This window comes from Sturnira hondurensis, unplaced genomic scaffold (assembly GCF_014824575.4).
Source record: "Sturnira hondurensis isolate 20B ecotype Veracruz unplaced genomic scaffold, ASM1482457v3 Scaffold0010448, whole genome shotgun sequence".
In the NCBI taxonomy this organism is placed as follows: domain Eukaryota; kingdom Metazoa; phylum Chordata; class Mammalia; order Chiroptera; family Phyllostomidae; genus Sturnira; species Sturnira hondurensis.
The window spans coordinates 7,054,679-7,071,780 of NW_028083079.1; the positions used below are offsets into that span (position 1 = coordinate 7,054,679).

The window sequence follows — 17,102 nt, forward strand, 5'->3', positions numbered from 1 at the left end:
GGCTTTTCGGCCTCTTTGTGTGAAAGAAAGACAATTTTGGTTTCATTTTGGTGGTGGGGAAGAGGGATGGATGGTTACTGCTCGGACTTCCTGACTCACTGCATTGCCGATAAATCATGAGCTCAGAGACGGGAAGGGGCTGGCCTGGAGTCACACAGCAGAGTCAGGGTTGAATCCTGTCTCCTAATCTAACCTTGGGCTCCTCTCCCCACCCCTTGCTCCAAGTACCCTCGGAGGTCTTCTCTGAGGGTAGCCTTCTCTGAGGTCCTAAATGTGGCCTTGAGGGGGACAGTTTAAGGGGATTTCAGCACATACTCTTCCTTCCTATGTGGGGGAGCTTTAGAGGAAGTCACTTGCCTCTCAGAACCTCAATGTCCTCATCTGGAAAATGGAGCTCCCCACAGCTGTCCAGGTTGTGTGGGGACTATGTTTGAGTGGATCTAGAATGTCTGTTTTCAGTGGGGGCAATATTGACCCCAAGCAGGCAACAAATTGGTTTTTGGAGGGGGAGGGACAAAAATCTCACTCTTGTTCTATATAGAGCCCAATATATGTACAGCGCATAAAAGATACTGTATATGTAGTATTAAAATTTAATGGGGGGGTGCTTTGGCCAGGTAGTTCAGTTGGTTGGAGCGTTGTCCCATAAACCAAAAGGTCGTGGGTTTGATCCCCAGTCAGGGCACATAACCTAGGTTATGGGTTCCATCTCTGGCTGGGGCATGTACCGGGGGCAACCCACTGATGTTCCTCTCTCTCTCCCCACCCCTCTTCCTTTCTCTCTAAAATCAATAAACATACCCTTGGGTGAGGATTAAAATTTTTTATGGAAGGAAACTAAGAAAAATGTATCTGAAAAGACTCCTTAGGGGGAAAGATAATGAATAAAATGTAGGAAAATGCCGGTCCAGACCAGAGACTCATGAGGTTATTATGACGATGAACTTTGTAGTTGGAGATGGTGGCAGGCTTGGGGAAGCCGTGTGGGGTGTCTGGGTGGGAGGGTACCTGGCTGGGCCCCGACTCTGCCCCTGATGTTCAGTGTGACCACGTCACAGCTTCTCTCGGGGGCCTGGTTTCCGTCTGGATGGAAAGGAGTTTCCGTCAGCCGTGCGAGTGGGGACTGGTTGGTCCGCCGCCTGGCGGATCAGCAGGGGGCCAGCAGGAAGCAGTCGGCACTTACACAAGGATGATTGGAGGTGTGGGTGGGTGTGGGGAACTGTGACGTGGAATGCAGGACCCCAGAGCTAGTGACAGCCTGAGCTGGTCCCCCCGAGGCCCTAAGGAGGGGAGAGCCCAGGAGACAGCATCATTGGTGGTGGCTGGAACCCTCAGTGGAGGGAGGTAGCTAGCCCAGGCGATTCTGCTCTTTCTCCTGATCTCCCACCAGGGTTTTCCACTGGCCAGACCCCATGGAAGCTAGAGGGCCCAGAAGCTCAGTGGGTGTGGTCTACACAGGTCAGCCGCCCCCAGGAACAGGAGGAGGCAGGATGGAGATTGGAGCAGGGGCCGGGTGGAAGCTGCCTGGACGGGATTAAGCCACCCCTTCCATTTCCTGTGGAGTGCAGAGCCTGCCCTGGCTACCCCGTCCTGCCCTGCAGCCTCCTTGCTGCCTTTTGACCTTTTGACATAGATGGGATGAAGCCAACGCTTCTGAATTGAGGTTTAAGGCCATTTTGGGAGCCTCCAAGATGAGTTTGCTACAGACCTATTAGGTTATGGGCTCATAGACAAGTTCCTTTCCTCTCATCTCAGCTTTCTCACCTGTGAGGTGGGTGGTTGGACCAAGCCACCCCTGAGAACCCAGGAAGCTAGGGGCAGCAGGCCCTCTGAACAGGCTGCTCAGACTTGGTCTCAGAGGAGAAACAGTGGTGCTGTGTCCTCACATTCCACCAGGGATGTGTGTGTGTGTGTGTCTGTGTGGCTCCTAAGAGGCTTCTGGAGGCTGAGCACAGTGTCTCACACATGGGTAGGACACAGTGGTTATGGAGGCTACCATATGGAAAGGAGGTGGGGTGCTGGGAGCGTGGGAAGAGGTTTCCTAGGGAAACCCTAGAAAAAGTGGGTGTCCCCTAAGGTGAGACTAGCAGGGGTCATGGGGGAGGAGTAAGGAAGGGTCTAAATAGGGAACACCACAGGGAAGCAGTCACTGGGCTGAGGAGTGGTCTGGGGAAGGAAGTTTTCTGGAATAAGTGGCCCAGGAATGGCTAGTTCACATCTGGACCTGGCGAGCCCCTGCCCTGGGCCTGCCTGGCGGTCAGCTGGGCCTGAACCTGCCCTTGCCAGCCGCCCACCTCCCCTAGGCCCATTGCCAGAGCTCAGCGCCAGAGCCTGTCCTAGTGGGGTGTGGGGCTCTGTGCTTTCACGCTTCTGAGACCCCTGTTTGATTTGCCACATGGAGGAAATGGGCCGGAAAGTGTGGACATTGCCCCAAATAGCCCATCCTCTGCCTTCTTGGAAAGCCTGCTCCTCATCATCCGTCCTGTATATGTGCACCGTCTACACAGGCACATGCACCTGCGAGTGCGTGTGAGCTGGTATGCCTTGGAGTTTCTGCATGGCTACAAACGTGTGAGTGTGATTGCTGGGCTTGCTTCTCTGACTGCACCCCTGTGGGTTCACATGCACCAGGGGAAGCTCCGCCCTGTTCTTGTTTCTCCTTTTGAGTCAACACATCTTTCCCAAGCACCTGCCAGGCAGCAGGCTCCATGCAGAGCACTGGGGACATGTTGGAACTTCTGCAATCAAGCTGGGGAGTCTCTCTCTCCCCCCCCCCACCTCCCCCTCTACCTCCCTCCCCCAAGGGTCCTCACTGAGGCCTGCAGGTGGGTCAGGCCTGGAAGAAAGGGAAGGAAGCCGTCTGTGGGGTCCCCTGGAGCAGTGGAAAAGAGACAGCCAGGGCCAAACACAGTGAGGGGAACCAGTGAGGAAACGACCAGGCCGACTAACTTGGGAAGTTTTCAACAGGCATGCTCAGGCCATGGCCAAGAGTCTTGAATGAGCTGTCTCCATTTAAAAATCAGAATATTTCATATTTTTAAAAACCCAGATTTCCAGCTTCTCTTGGACTCGTGGGGGCTATAGCTGCTCTAGGCCTCGAATGGCTAGGCCAGAGTAACCCCCTGGAGCTGAGCACTGCCCTTGATTCCATAATCTGCTAGGCCTTTGGACTTCCCTCAAGTTCAAAGCCTATAAAAACAAAGGTCTGCATTAGAAGTCAGAGATCACAGATTCTCATGTTTAAAGGGACTTGTATGCTTCCAGCAACACGGAGGTCATTGTGGTTCAAGATATATGGCTTGAAGTGCGGGTTTGGGGAGACCTTTTAAAAAATTACGGTAAATATATATTATATAAAACTTGCCACTTAAATCCTTTGAAGTGTACAATTCAGTGGTATTAAGTGTATTTACAGTGTTATACAGCCATCACCATTGTCCATTTTTGAATCTTCCATCACTCAGAAACTCAGCATCCTTATTCCCCTGCCCCCTCCATCCGGCTTCCCCACCCCCAGCCCCTGGTAACCTCTCATCTACTTCCCATCTCTGTGAATTTGCCTGTCCTGGGTGTTTCATCTAAGTAGACTCACACAATACCTGTCCTTTTGTGTCTGGGTCATGTCCCTCAGCATGTTCTCAGGGTCCACAGGTGGCGGCATAGATCAGAACTTCCGCTGCTTTTCCTGTGGAATAATGTTCCGTTGTGTGCGTACACAGCTGTGGTTGTCCACTTGTCTGTGGTGGGCACTTGGGTTGCTATTGCGCACTTATGGCTGTTGGGAATGACACTGCCCTGAACATTTGCCTACAGTATTTGTCTGTGTCCCTGTTTTCAGTTCTTGGGGTATATACCTGGGAGTGGAATTGCTGGGCCATGAGATAACTGTGTCTTTAATTTGGCGGGGGGGCATCTGCCGAACTGTTTTCTGCGATGGCTGTACAGTTTTGTGGGACCTGCTGTTCTGGCCAGGATGGGGTGACAGGAGGGCCTGACTGGTGGCCTCGGTTGTCCACACTTAACCCTCTCCCTCCCTCTGTTGACAGAGTCGCCCCAAGAAAGGCCAGGCTCCCGGCGCAGCCTGCCCGGCAGCCTGTCGGAGAAGAGCCCCAGCATGGAGCCCTCAGCCGCCGCGCCGTTCCGGGTCACGGTAACTATCTCTGCGTCTCCGTCGCCATCTGGCCTGGGGTGCTGCTCTGTGAGCCCGCGGTCCCCCTTCCTGGAGCCTCACAGACCAGGAGAGCATCTGGCCTCCCTTGTTCTAGGTATCCATTGCTCAGCTGCTCCCCTTTTGGTGCTCAGCACCACCCCTCGGTGCTCAGCCCTGCCCCTGGGGGCCACGTTGGGGGGGCGTCCAACATATGAGGGAGGGGCAGGTGGACTGACACGCTGCAGGCCCTGCGGGCCCAGGGGCCGGACCTGTGCTTGGAAGCGGGAGGCTGAGCGTTAGGTCAGGTGTACGCGCCCTGGTGTGTGCCTGCACACTAGGCTCCCCAGGCTCTCGAGAGGCATCATTTTTTGTTTCCACATTTTAGTATTTTTCATGTTACATTCCATGATGTGTCATAATTTAATTGCTGCTTTTTTTTCTTGGTGGAACATAAAATCATGCTGTATCTTAAAATTGATGACATCTTAGAATCAACGGAATGCAGTGTGTACATCTTAGCTGTTGGCTTTAGCGGCCCCACTGGCACAAACTTAAACAACCTTACAGAAACAGAACCCAGCAGCCCTCCGTGTCTGGCGCTCCACGACCGTCTGTGTCCACGCCCTCCTCACTGCACACATGTGCTCGCATGCGTGCATGCACGCATACACATGTGCACGGCCTTGTGTTCCTTTGCTCCCCCACAGAGCGTGTTACCCTGGTTCACTGTCCAGCACTCTGCCAGCCACCAGAGACACAGGGGTAGACCCATTTTCTTCTCCTGGGAGCTCACAGTCTGTGGAGGAGACGGATTTTTGATCATTTATTTATCTGTTCATTCATTCAGCAATCAGTATGGTGTGCCTTCTCCGTGCCAGGCATGGCACTATCCTTGGTGAGTGGGAGGAGCTGGCCAAGACAGTGCCAGGTGGATGAAGCCCCTGACCTCATGAGTTCACGCTGCCATTTTGGGCCCCCAGGCTACGCAGCAAAAAACCAGGGAAAACCAGGAGGGCTCTCTTAAAGTGGTGTGGTTGGGGCTGAGGCCTGTGGGATGAGGAGCCAGCCCTCTGGGGAGCAGGGGAATGAGACTTTGGGTGGAGGGAACAGAGAGGGCCCAGGCCTGGCTGTCACCATACACTGTGGTGTGGGGGTTCAGGGGAGCTGGGAGTGACTAGCTTTTCCTGGTGGGTTGAGAAGGGTCTCCCCAGGGAGCTGACTTTTAAGCTGGGTCTTCAGGGGCCACGAGAAATTGGGTTGGCAGGGACAGTGAGAGGGAGGGCTGGGCAGGGGGAATACCAATTGCAAAGGCATGGAGGCACGCCGTCAATGGACCTGTCTTTGGGATGGTGAAGTGACTGGTGAGATTGGAGCTGAGGGGTCTGGAGGACAGGGTGGGAGGTGAGGCTGGAAAGCTGGGCCAAACCTTTGAGTGGCTGGCTGAGGGGATGGGGCTTTCCGAAGGGCCACTGATTCTCCTTCCTGCATGTATGTCATGAAATGCTTTCAGAATAGATTTTTGGGTCCCCTCAAGACTTCAGTGCAGTGGGGCAGGGGCAGGGCCCAGATATCTGCATTTTAATAAGCTCCCCCAAGAAGTGGTTTTGAGTCCCAGTCTCTGGCTCAGTCTCTGGGAGAGAAGGGAAGGAGACAAGGGAAGCCTGCAGTAGGAGAGGACTCAGGTCCCTTCCCTGGGTGTGGCTAGCCTCCGGGTGACCCTGACTCAAGTCAACTGGGGTAGGAGCCATGTCCTGCTCCTCCTTGGCCCCTGGAGCCACAGCAACTGGCGCTGAGCCTTGAGGGGGCCTTAAGGAACGGTGACTGGCAACAACACAGCCACCTGCTCTGTGCTCAGGGTCTTACATACGTAGTCTCTTAGAATCCACCAGATAGCCCTGCGGCTGATACTTGGATCGTCTCATTTTACAGATGGGAAGTCAGAGGCTCAGAGAGGTGAAGTCCCCCAAATGCCAACTGCTAATAACGGTGCCAAGATTTGCACCCAGGTGTCTCTGACCCCAGAGCACGAGCATGCACTTCCTCTGGCTGTGAAGAGGGTCCGTTGTCCCTACACCTTCCAGCACCCTATCAGCACCGCTTTTTACCCATTTCCCTTTCTTTTGCTGCTCTAATAGGTGTCTCATCACACCTTGAAGTTGCTATAATTTGCAGCTCTTTAATTACCAGCCAGGCTTGGCATTTTTCCTGTAGTGGCGCCTTCGCTCTGTTTCCTGGAGTGGAAACCACCTGTGGACCAGAGCCGGCGCCAGCGCCAGCCTTCTGAACTGCCAGGCCCCTGAGACTCCTGGTCCCGCCTGTCCTGTTAGGGTCCACATGGCGGAGACTAGTCTCACTCCTCATTTACCCACTTCTCACTGCACCTAGTGGGGGGGCGCTGTTCGTTTCCCTGTTTCACAGATGAGGGAACTGAGGCTGAGAGGTGATGTCATCTGCCCAGTGTCACATGGCTTCTTGGTGACGTGATCATGCCCAGGTGCCAGGATTGCTGGGCATCGTGCTTTGTCTCCTCTGAGCACCATGGTCCTTTTCTGTGTGTGTGGCGGTGAAGGGACTGGGTGTGAGTTACTGTCCTGAGCTGGTGCTGGGAGCTGGGGATGGGGGACTGGAAAGATCAGAGGTGGGGATCTGGGTTCAAATCCCAGCTTTTCAGTGGCCTGTGTGACCTCATTAGTCACTGAGCCTCTTTGAGGCTGCTGTCCTTGTCAGTGAGGGGTAGAATGCCTTCCTCGCAGGACCAGGCTAGATTTTCACGTGAGTACAGGTCTGACCGTTGATAGGTGTTAAATAGGTTAAATTCATCATTATACTCTTAAAATTTTTTATTTATTTTTAGTGAGAGGGGAAGGGAGGGAGAAACAGAGGAAGAGAAACATTAATATGTGAGAGATACATCTACCAGTTGCCTCTCATGTGCCCCCACCTGGGGAGCCGGCCCACAACCCAGGAATGTGCCCTGTCTGGGAATCGAACCAGCAACCTGTTGGTTTGCAGGCTGGCACTCAATCCACTGAGCCACACCAGCCAGGGCTCATCTTTATAATCTGATTGCATTTCCCTTTTTGGCTCCAGAACAGTAAAGATCTGGGGAGGGCTGAGGCGGAGAGCAGAGGGCAGGGTGTTTTGGGGGAAAGGTCAGAGGTGCCCCTGGTCTGGGCTTTGGGGACAGACTTGCACACAGACCCTTCACAGACCGGAAGCTCACCGTCTGCCCTCAGCCCGAGCTCATTCTAGCTCCCACACACTCCCATGTGCCACATCCTCAGTGCTCAGCCGACTGCTGCGCTGTGCAGTGCAGCCCCCGAGGGAACCTGGGGAACAGGGTGTTGCCTGGGGGAGTCAGGAGAGGCAACACAGGCAAACCTGAGGAACTGCTGTCTTCGCTGCATTTCAAACTGGGTGACGGGGTGTCACCCCCTCTCACAGAAGCTTGTGCCCCTTTGCGACTCTATAGTTTAAGGGAGAATCAGCGTTTGGGAGTCGATGGGACTCATTTTGTTCCCCTCTCCCATGAAAACTGAGGGGCTGGGTTGTCCAAGGTCACCATCCAGCTGGGGGCACTTCTGAGTTCAGGCTGTTTGTGTCCCTACAGGTGGCCCTTACCCCTTTGGTGGGTCAGCCTAGGACTGCAGCCACCCCGGAGGACACCAGAGGCTTGGTTCTGCCTCTGCCTCGTGGAGACCATGGGACCCTGGGAGAGCCTCAGTTTTCCCTTCTGTGAAATGAGGAGAGTGGACTTTGTAAGGCAGCATGTGGTGTGGGCATACGGTTGGCACTGGAATGTTTAGATGCAGAAACTAAGAGAATGAGCTGTAAGGTCAGCAGACTTGAGGCTGAACCTCCTGTCACTGGGCAAGATATGGGACTTTTTGCCCACCTGGTGCAACTTTCTTCCACCTAGAAGTGGAGTTAGCGGGTGGGGGACTGGTTTCCCCAGGGCCACGTGGTGCTTGTGCTCTGAGATCCGTAGCAGACCCTGGAGGAGGGCAAGATGGAGAAGTGAACTGGGAGTTGGTGACCAAAGGGACCCCCTGCCCTCTCTGGTCTCTGGCTGTCAGGCTCCAAAGACTTGGTGAGGCTGAGGTTCATCACTGCACTAGTAGGGAGCCCTGGAAGGGAGCGAGAGCCAGAGGGAGGGGAGGAAGGCAGGTGGCAAGCTGGGGGTCCCAGATCTGCACACGGTGTCAGGCCACTTCCAGGGGCTCTGCTCGAGTCCTCCCTCCTCGGGGCCCAGGGGCCCTTACCAAAAGCAGCGTGTGGTCTTACCTGCCACCCCGTGTTAGACGAATTCCTGGTTTGATATGGGGTAAGGAGATGGTGACTGTTAAGGCCTCCCTGGGGGTCCCTCGGCCCGCTGCCTTCCCCAGTCCCACCCTCCATGTGCAGGCTGAGGCCTCCCCCACCATCCTTCCCATCGACCTTGAGGAGAGCTGGCAGGGCCGGGGTGTGGGAGGAGTGTCAGAGGCTCTGGGAAACTTGACAGCCAATTGATTCCTCCTTGGAAAGTTGAAAGTGGAGAGTTGTGTTTGAAGGTTTAGCTGAAATTAGGTCTCACGGCTATTTTTTGCGAGCTGGAGAAGAAGTGTCAAGGAGGGGAAGGCTCAGGGGGCTGGAGGAAGCTGCATATAAACTCAGTACCAGGTGGACTGCAGATGCTTCTAGAAGGAAATCTGTTTCCTTTCAACCTCCCACTTTTTACTGGATGCTCAATTGTCACATCCTAGGTGGTTCTGAAGCTGTGGTGGAGGTGTGCCTGGGGTGCTGTGAGAACCCAGAATAAGGTGCAGTTAGGGTAAAAAAGAATTCCTAGAGAAGGGGTCTTTGGGGCTGGGCTTTGAAGGATGTGCAGGAGTTTGTCAGGAATGAAGAGGGAGGAGTATTCCAGTTAGAGGGGGATCTAACGGAAGAGGAAGAAGCCAGTGGCCCTGAGTGATTAGGATGTTGGGTGAGTTGGAGGCGTGAAGGAGAGGAGCCTGGACAGAAGCGTGAGCGGGTGAAGCCTTCGGACTTTCCCCTGTAGGACACAGGAGCCCCAGAGGATGATGGGCAAGAGTGGAGCCAGCTGGGGGTCTCTGGGGTGTGGACCTCGGCTCTCCCCAGCTGCTCACCCCCTGCCCACTCCTGCAGCGTCCCTGCCCCCTCCCCATTTTTCAGCTGTCTGCCTTTCTCTCTCTCACACCCAGTAACAGGGACATGAAGACAAACTGCAGACCTGTGGGCGACCCCCTTCAACACCATTGTGGAAAGGCTGCTGGGAATGATCTGGCCCAGCCCTACCCTGCGCAGAGGAGGGACTGAGGCTCTCAGAGACGGGAGGGTCCTTTCCAGAGGCCACACAGCCTGTCTGGGGCTGGGCTTGGGATCAAGCCTAGATCTTTCTGTTCCCTGTCCAGTGCACCTAAGGCCTTGCTCCTTCCTGCCCTCCCTTCCCTGCAGCTGAGCCCCTCTCCCCACCTTTCTCATGTTTTCTAGGGGAGGGGGCTTAAGGGAAGGGACACTCGTGGGTCTGACTGCCCTTGGAGGCCCGTGCCAGCTCCCTCCCAAGCATCCGCACACTGCCACCTCCCAGCCCGTGAGTCCCAGCACCAACTGCAGCTGGACGTGCAGTCTGGGCTGGGGGCTGCCTGGAGGAGGAGTGACTTGAGGGGCAGGAGAGTGGCATTCTCTGCCCCTCGCAGGTCTGCCTCTGTTCCCATTAGTGCCCTTCTCAGGTAAGGTGACCCCCACTGGGCACTGGGGTGGGGGACGGAAAAGCTGGTCAGGCTCACAGATTAGATGAGCCAGCTTGGCCACTGCACACGTGGGGAGACCGAGGCTCAGGGTGGGAAGATTTGCCCAGAACACCTGCTGGGGCTCCCTCTGTCACTCAGGCTGCTGCGGCCCATCTCAAGTTCACAAGTTTACGTGGGGCGTGTCCACATCTGTGGCCCGCAAGCCAGTGGAGGGACGTCAGCCATGGCTGGTTGTGACTGACTGGGCAGCACTGCTGGACCCTGGATTGGGGTCCTGTGAGTGGGTGCCCTGATCTCCTCACAGCAGCAGGAGTTTGCCTGTGACAACCAGTGTCCCTTGTTCAATTGAGCCTCTTGATCTGGAGTCTCCCAACCTGGGGTCTGGCTGGTGTTATGCAGATGAGAGGCCTGGTGGAGACAGCAGGCCCTGCACCCTCCGTTCCCCTCCACGTCTGCCTTTTCAGGGCCCCAGTTGTTATTAAATGGTTCAGACCCCAAAGGAAAATTACTATCATTTTGGCCTGTGTCCACCTTTGAAGGAGAGAGGCCCCATTACCTGTAGTGGGAGCATCGCACACAGACACCCCAGGCTCAGGAGCTGTCCAGGGTAGCCGGGGCGGGTGCTGACGGTCTTCAAGGCAGGGTGCAGGGCCAGGGGCCATTTGGAGCCTCCTGAACCTGAGACCAGGCCAGAGTCTGAAGCTGGAAACTGAGGGCAGGCAGTGGTGTTTGGCCAGGTTGGGAGGCTGCCCGCCCCATGAGAAACAGGAAGGTGGTTCCATTGGCTCCAGTTTATGGATCAGGCAGATGAGGCTCAGGGAGGGATGGGACTGTCCCAGGGTCATACAGCTGGGGAGTGGCAGAGCTGGGGGCCGAGGTCTGGTCTTTGAGTCCTGCCATGGGCGTGAGCTAATTTTTCTTCCTCAGTTCTCTGCCTGCCTTTTTTTCTTCCTTTTAATATGTTTTTAACCAGCATCGCTATGTGTCGGGACCTGTGCTGGACACTCACACAAAAAGGATAAAAATATAGCTGCTACCTGCTAAAACAGGTAGCACACTTCATCAGCTGGGGCTTGAGGAAGTGATGTCCAGGCAGGTGAGGGGACAGGATACCCCAGGCAGCCAGGACAGTCCCTGCACGACATGAGCAAGTGATAGCAGGGACAGGGAGCATTTTGGGGGCTGAAATGTGAGGGAGTGACTGGAGTGCAGAGGACAGAGCAAATGGGGTCTGAGGCTGCATTAACAGGAGTATGGGGCCCCCAGAGAGGGAGGCGAGGTAGGCCAGAGCCGACCAGAGCAGACCTGGAGTGCAGTGGCTTTTCCGGGAAGCACACTTGGCCAGGCCGGGAGAGTCTGGAGCCCTTTGGTGGGCCGAGGCCAGGGCCGGGCCTAGTGATGAGGGGTGGGGGAGGAAACGAACTGCTTTTCTCAAGCAGGTTGTCAGGGAGCCCATCTGTGTGCGCAGCACATGAGCTCCAAGTGCGCTTTGCGGGGGTAGAGGGAAGAACCCACTTTAAGGAACCCTGGAATCTGCTGCCTCATCCTGGGAGGTGCCAGCTGGGCTGGGGCAGCTCGTGAGGGAGGATGGAGAGGGAAGGAAACAAGGACAGCCTGGGACCCCCTCTTCCTTTCTGCCCTGGGTCTTCCAGGGGCACCTCTCGTCCATTCCTGTAAACTCCGATCCTTCTGCCCTTCCCTGAGCCTGGTGGGCAGCAGAAGCCTGATACGTGGGTCCCGACTAAGGTGTCAATGGCTGAATCCCTGTGTTACATGTTCAGGGAGACTTACTGATTGCAAGTTTCAGACATTCAGGCGGAATGTCTGGCTCTGAGACTGGCAGGTGGGATGCTGTTTGGGGGCCTTTCTCCCACTCTTCACCCCCCCCCCCCCCCCACCCCCCCCCCNCCCCCCCCGCAGAGGTGCAGTGCTGGCTTCTAGCCATGCACCCAGAACAAGGCAGGGTCTGAATCTTGGCCCCATGGCTTCTCTCCATGGGCTCGCTCAGGCAAGTCGCCCACTCTGAGCCTCTTTTCCCCATTTGTAAATGCCCATAGGAGCTCCCGGCTTAATGGGTGGGCTGTAAGGGCTCTCTCTGCCTGGTTCAAGGGAAGCACTCAGCCAGTGTTCACGCCCTGTTCCCCATTCTGGTGGGTGGGACTCGCCTCTACCCCACACTTTCCCCAAAGCCTCAGTCCTCCCTTCTGCACCCCTCATCTCTTGCCCCGGGAGGTGAAGAGGTATTTCCGGGAGTGCCCAAGATGCAGGAGACCAAGCTCCCATGTGGTAGGAGTCCTTGTCTGTGCAGGGCAGTTTCCCACCAATTGGGGGCAGCAGAGTGCAGCAAGTCGATGCCTGGGTGGCTACTCCCAGAGGAGACTGTTGAAGTCCCAGGGGTTTGTGGGCTCCTCTCTATCCTGTGCCCCCTACCTCTGGACCACAGTGGGCCAGCTGAACTAAAGAAACCCACTGGGTGGGGGGAGCAGCTCACATCAGGGAGTGCCTTTCACTGGTGGCTGAACTGACTAAGCCTGGGTGACCTCTGAAAGGGGACCCACGTACAGGGCCTTGGAGGGGAGCAAGGCCTGGAGCCCGGGCAGCCTTCCAGCAGGAGGAGGGGCACAGGCTGAGGTGGGCCGGGGTGCTGGCAGCCCAGCAGTGAAGCTGCACTGTGGTCACTGGGCCTGGCCCATTATCTTGGTGGTCCTTTGAAGGGTTGCAGGCGCCTTGTTCCAGCCTCACCTCTGCTTTGAGAGGAAGGAAGCCAGGGGTTCTGGGAGAGTCTGGATGGTGGTCAGAGCTTGGCCTTGAAGCCTGGTTTGCTTGCACTGGGGCCAGGTCTGCCAGCAGCTCCTTGCTGTCCATACAGTGGAGGTGGGGTGAGGCCCATTTTGCACAGCCTGTGGGGTCAGGCACGGCGCCGCACACTCTCCAGGCATCATCTCATTTAGTATTCACGACCCAAGGGACAAATAACACACATCCCACTTTTTCAAGGTGACAAAATCAGGGCAGACTGGAAGTGGAAAACTTGCTGAAGATCACTCAGACCCACTGCAAGGGTGGGTCTGGGTCTGAAGGTCTCCCAGAGTCTGAGTCCTCCCAGAGGACTGGTCTCACAGCATGTGGCCCAGTCTCTGCCAGTCAGCGTTGCTATTCTTCCGTTTTATAGATGAGAACACCGAGGCCCAGAGAGGGAGGTACCTTGTTGGAGGTGACACAGCTGATCAGGGACAGAGCTGGCAGTGGAACCTGCACCTCTTATCTCCCTGCCTCATCTTGTCCTGCCCCTGCCTCCAGCTGGCCTGGCCCCCACTGGTCAGAAGGTGTTTGTGCAAGGCGGACACCCTGGGGTACTGAGGAACTGCTCCCCTCTCCCTGCCCCACCCTGTGGCCCCTTTAGGCCCTCCCCTCTCCCAGGGGGCCCAAGAGTTTGGGTGTAGGAGGCCAGCTCAGATGCCTGCACTCCCCTCCCCCATGGCATGAAAATAAAGTGATTGCCTCTGTCACACTGAGTGACATTGGGTTAGACTGCAGATGTAACGATCTCTGAGTCTTCTGGTAGCGGTTGCTTCCCAAGCCAGGAGGCCCTCTCTGGAGGTGGCAGTGAGGACATCTGTCTCCGACACAAGGTCCCACATTGGGATGAGTAACTTTTCCTGTGGAATCACTTAGAGAATGTCTGCTGTGAACCATAATTTTTACTGCTCTGCTCCAGCACCTTAGATGGCTCCCAGGGGTGGGATCCAGTTCCCCAGCTGCATTTGAGGCCACCCACCCCCAGGCCCGTCCTAACCTCCAGGCCTGAGCCTGACCATTGGGGCAGGACACCCGGAGGGAGGGGCTCGTGGAATTTGTGGAATGAAGGCGCATGAGAGGGAGTCAGCGAATTAAACAAGCGAGTGCTTGGTGAGGAGAGGAGGGGCAGGCATCACCTCCTCGTTTCTGGGAGCCCCACTTCTTATGTCTTGGGAGGAGAGGTCAGAACAGGTCACCCAGACCACCACCTGGAGGCAGGGTCCCCCAAGGACCCCAGCCGTTACCTTGAAATTGACCTTTACTCCACCCAGGGACTCCCATGGTCCCTCAGAGCAGGACTCCCAGGTAAGCCTGGCCTGCAGGTGGTAAAACACCCGGGAGCAGAAGTAGCTTATAAAACCCGCTCCCAAAACAGTGCGGTTTGTTTCCTGTAGTGAAAAGGGCTTTAAAAGCACTGCTCACTCAGGTGGATTTATGGGGCTGCTGCCCGCCTCTCACCCCTCCCTCTCACCAGTGTTTGCAGGTCCCGGGGCAGGAGCACCTGGGCTCCTGGTGCTTCCTGGTGGCTCTTGGTGCACTACGCCTCTTTGCTGCCTTTCTGCTCTGGGCTACCCCTTGACTGGAGGGGTGCCTGGGGGGCCAGGGGGGCCCTCTAACACAACAGAAGCTCCTTATGGCCCAGCACAGAGCTCAGGTCCCACCATTGGCACCGTCCTCCAGCAAGCTGTTGTCCTCAGAAGGTCCTTCCCATGCACTGTCACCTGCAAATGGGTCACCAGGGAGGAGGAGATTTAGAGATCAGCTAAACCAGTTCCCTCGTTGCACAGATGGGGAAACAGAGTCAGAGAGGCTAACACACTCGCCCAGAGCCTCACAGTACAGTGATGGGGTGATGGAAGAGCTTGGGCTCTGGCGCACACCGTCTGGGTGGAACCCAGCTCTGCCGCTTTCTGGCCATGTGGCCTTGTGAAAAGTCGCTTGACCTCGCTGAGCTTTCATTCTCTGGTCTGCACATTAAGAGACTTAAACACGGTCGGGCACATAACGCTTTAATATAGTGCCTGGAGCTTAGAGAGGGCTTCGTGAACACAGCTGGCTTACTCTTAGCATGTTGGAATAGACTTCGTGATTATTAATTAGCAGAGCTGAACCCAGATTTCCTGGCTCTGAGCATGTTTCGGGTTTTTTTTTGTCACTCTGTGGGGTGGCCTCTGCAGAGACCGTTCACTCACACACCGTGCAGACCACGGGTTTCGATGGGGAACCAGTGCTGAAGTCACCCCTGGAGGACTGGCCTGGCACAGGGACCTTAGTGACAGAACCAGAGGGAGACAGAGGGTGGAAGTAGAGATCCTGCTGCAGGGGCCAGGCTCCCTGGTGGAGTCGGTCTCCCCGCAGCCCCTGTGCTTCCCTCCCTGCCGAGAGGTCAGAGCTGGCCGAGCGCTCAAAGAGCTGATGAAGTGTCTGGCCACCCAGACCTCTGGGATGGGCTCACGATGCTAAGGCCTGTGGGAGATTTACGGAGCCATGAGTCACTCATTCCCTGGCAGCTCTGGGTTATCACATCCTGCCAGAGACCTCACGTGTGTCTGATTTCTGTCCACTGATGCCACCTAGTCCTAGCACTGGCCGGAACAAGAAGGACCTGCCCCGTGTCTTTATTTCCCCCTCCCACCTTCACACGCCCACTCTTTCCACAGTTGGGCACCCCTCCCACCTCTTTTAGACTCTCAGGGTTCCATAGAGGCCCCTTTACCTGGGCGCCCTCTGCACTGGGGCAGGGGCGATGCCCGTGTTATCAAGCTTGAGCTCAGCTGTGTCACTCGGAGGTCCAAGGGACCTGTGATCACTGCTTTCCTCACTGTTGCTCTTGTCACGATTCTGCCGGGAATGCCCGTGTGTGGCTGCCCGGCCCTACATACTGTTGGCAAGCCCACCCAGACCAACCCGCGGTGGAATCCCTTAAAAAGCCTCCAGGTCACATTTTCTGCCTTTCTCCCTCCTCTTCTACATTGTAAGTATTTGTTAATTCATTTGGGAAGTATTTATGGAGTACCTGCCAAGTGTTCAGCACTGGGGACCCTGGCTGCCACGGCCCCCCACAGTCCTGTGGAGGAGGGAGACATTAAACAAGTCAATGCATAATTACAGCTGTGATCAGTCTATAGAGAGACCCAGGCTGATCCGAGGGCATCAGGGAGGCCGCAGAGGAGAAGCTGCGAGGAGAATGAAGGGTGTGCGCGGCCGGGACCTCCATTCCGAGCAGTGGGAACAGCCTGTGCCAAGGCCTTGTGACAGGAGAAGCTGACAATTCCAAAAGTCCCACTGAAGCCAGCAGAACTGGAGCGTTGGGGGCAGGTTATGAGGGGCCTTGGGGGCCTCAGAAAGGAGCTAAGCCTCCCTCCCTGGAGCCCCGGGAGGCTGTGCAAGGAGGTGGGGCTGGGCAGTGGTTGATCTGATCTGCTTTTTTAATCTTGAAGGATCTGTCTAGATGCCCTTGAAGAACGAATGGGGGAAGGGTGGCTGGGCTAGAGGCAGCGAGAGCAGTGAGGAGGATCGTGCAGGTGTCTGTGGAGGTCCGGCACTGCCTTTCCAGCCAGGGGACCCTTGAGGGCAGAAAACCAGCCTCCCCAGGGCCTGGCACGCGGTGAGGCTCTGGGAACAGGCTCTGGGTGAGCCACAGACCAGCACTGCCCCCCACCCTTTGTTTCCTGGTGGCTGCCTCCTGGTGGCCAAAGTCCAGGCAATAAAGGAATGAGGACAATGATAGCGATGATGATGGCAGCTAACATGTACCATGTGCCGGGAAATGGGCTAAATTCTTTACAGGCATGACCTCATAACTCATGACAACAATCTGTGGTGACTATGTTGTCCCCATTCTGCAGAAGAGGAAACAGGCTCCGACGGCAAGGTCACTGACCTGGGGCCCAAAGCCACAAGGGGTGGAACCCTCGCTACTATGCTTCTTGCTGGGGGTGGGGCGTGATGGGCAGGAAAGGCCTTTGCATTTTACTTGGGACTCCTAGAGATTGAGGTAACCCTAGCACCCAAACAGGTGTGTCAAACGGTGGCATTTCAGGTGTGATGATGGCAAAGAAGAAAGATTTGGAGCACGGGTCCCTGCTGTGAAGGGGGGTGGGGCCTGCCAAACAACCTGCCAGGCCTCCAGACTCCAAGGCACCACGAGTTCAGGGAGCCCAGGGAAGACAAGCTTTCAGGGTGTGAGAGAAGCGAACGGGTCATCTTCAGAGAGGGGCATGAAGTGAGGCCCTGCGTACAAAGCAGGGGGATCGTGGGCTCACCAGCATGGAGCTGTTTTGTCCGCTGGGATCCAGGATCTGGGCTCCCAGCTCTCTGAGCTCACCAGGAGCCTCTCCCTTCTTGCTGTGGTCGTGAACTTGAGTGCATGGCGGCCTGTGTGTTGGGCCTGATGTCAGTGT

The 17,102-nt window shown here is 56.1% G+C and overlaps 1 protein-coding gene across 6 annotated transcripts in view; it reads left to right on the plus strand.

Annotated features, from left to right (window-relative positions):
• Positions 1-17,102, plus strand: part of DAB2IP (DAB2 interacting protein) — a 181,836-nt gene that overhangs the window by 81,495 nt on the left and 83,239 nt on the right. For all 6 annotated transcript variants that reach the window (XM_037059194.1, XM_037059192.1, XM_037059195.1 and 3 more), the window contains exon 2: positions 4,047-4,150. In XM_037059194.1, the coding sequence (XP_036915089.1) occupies positions 4,047-4,150 (104 nt within the window). The remainder of the gene's footprint in view (positions 1-4,046; positions 4,151-17,102) is intronic.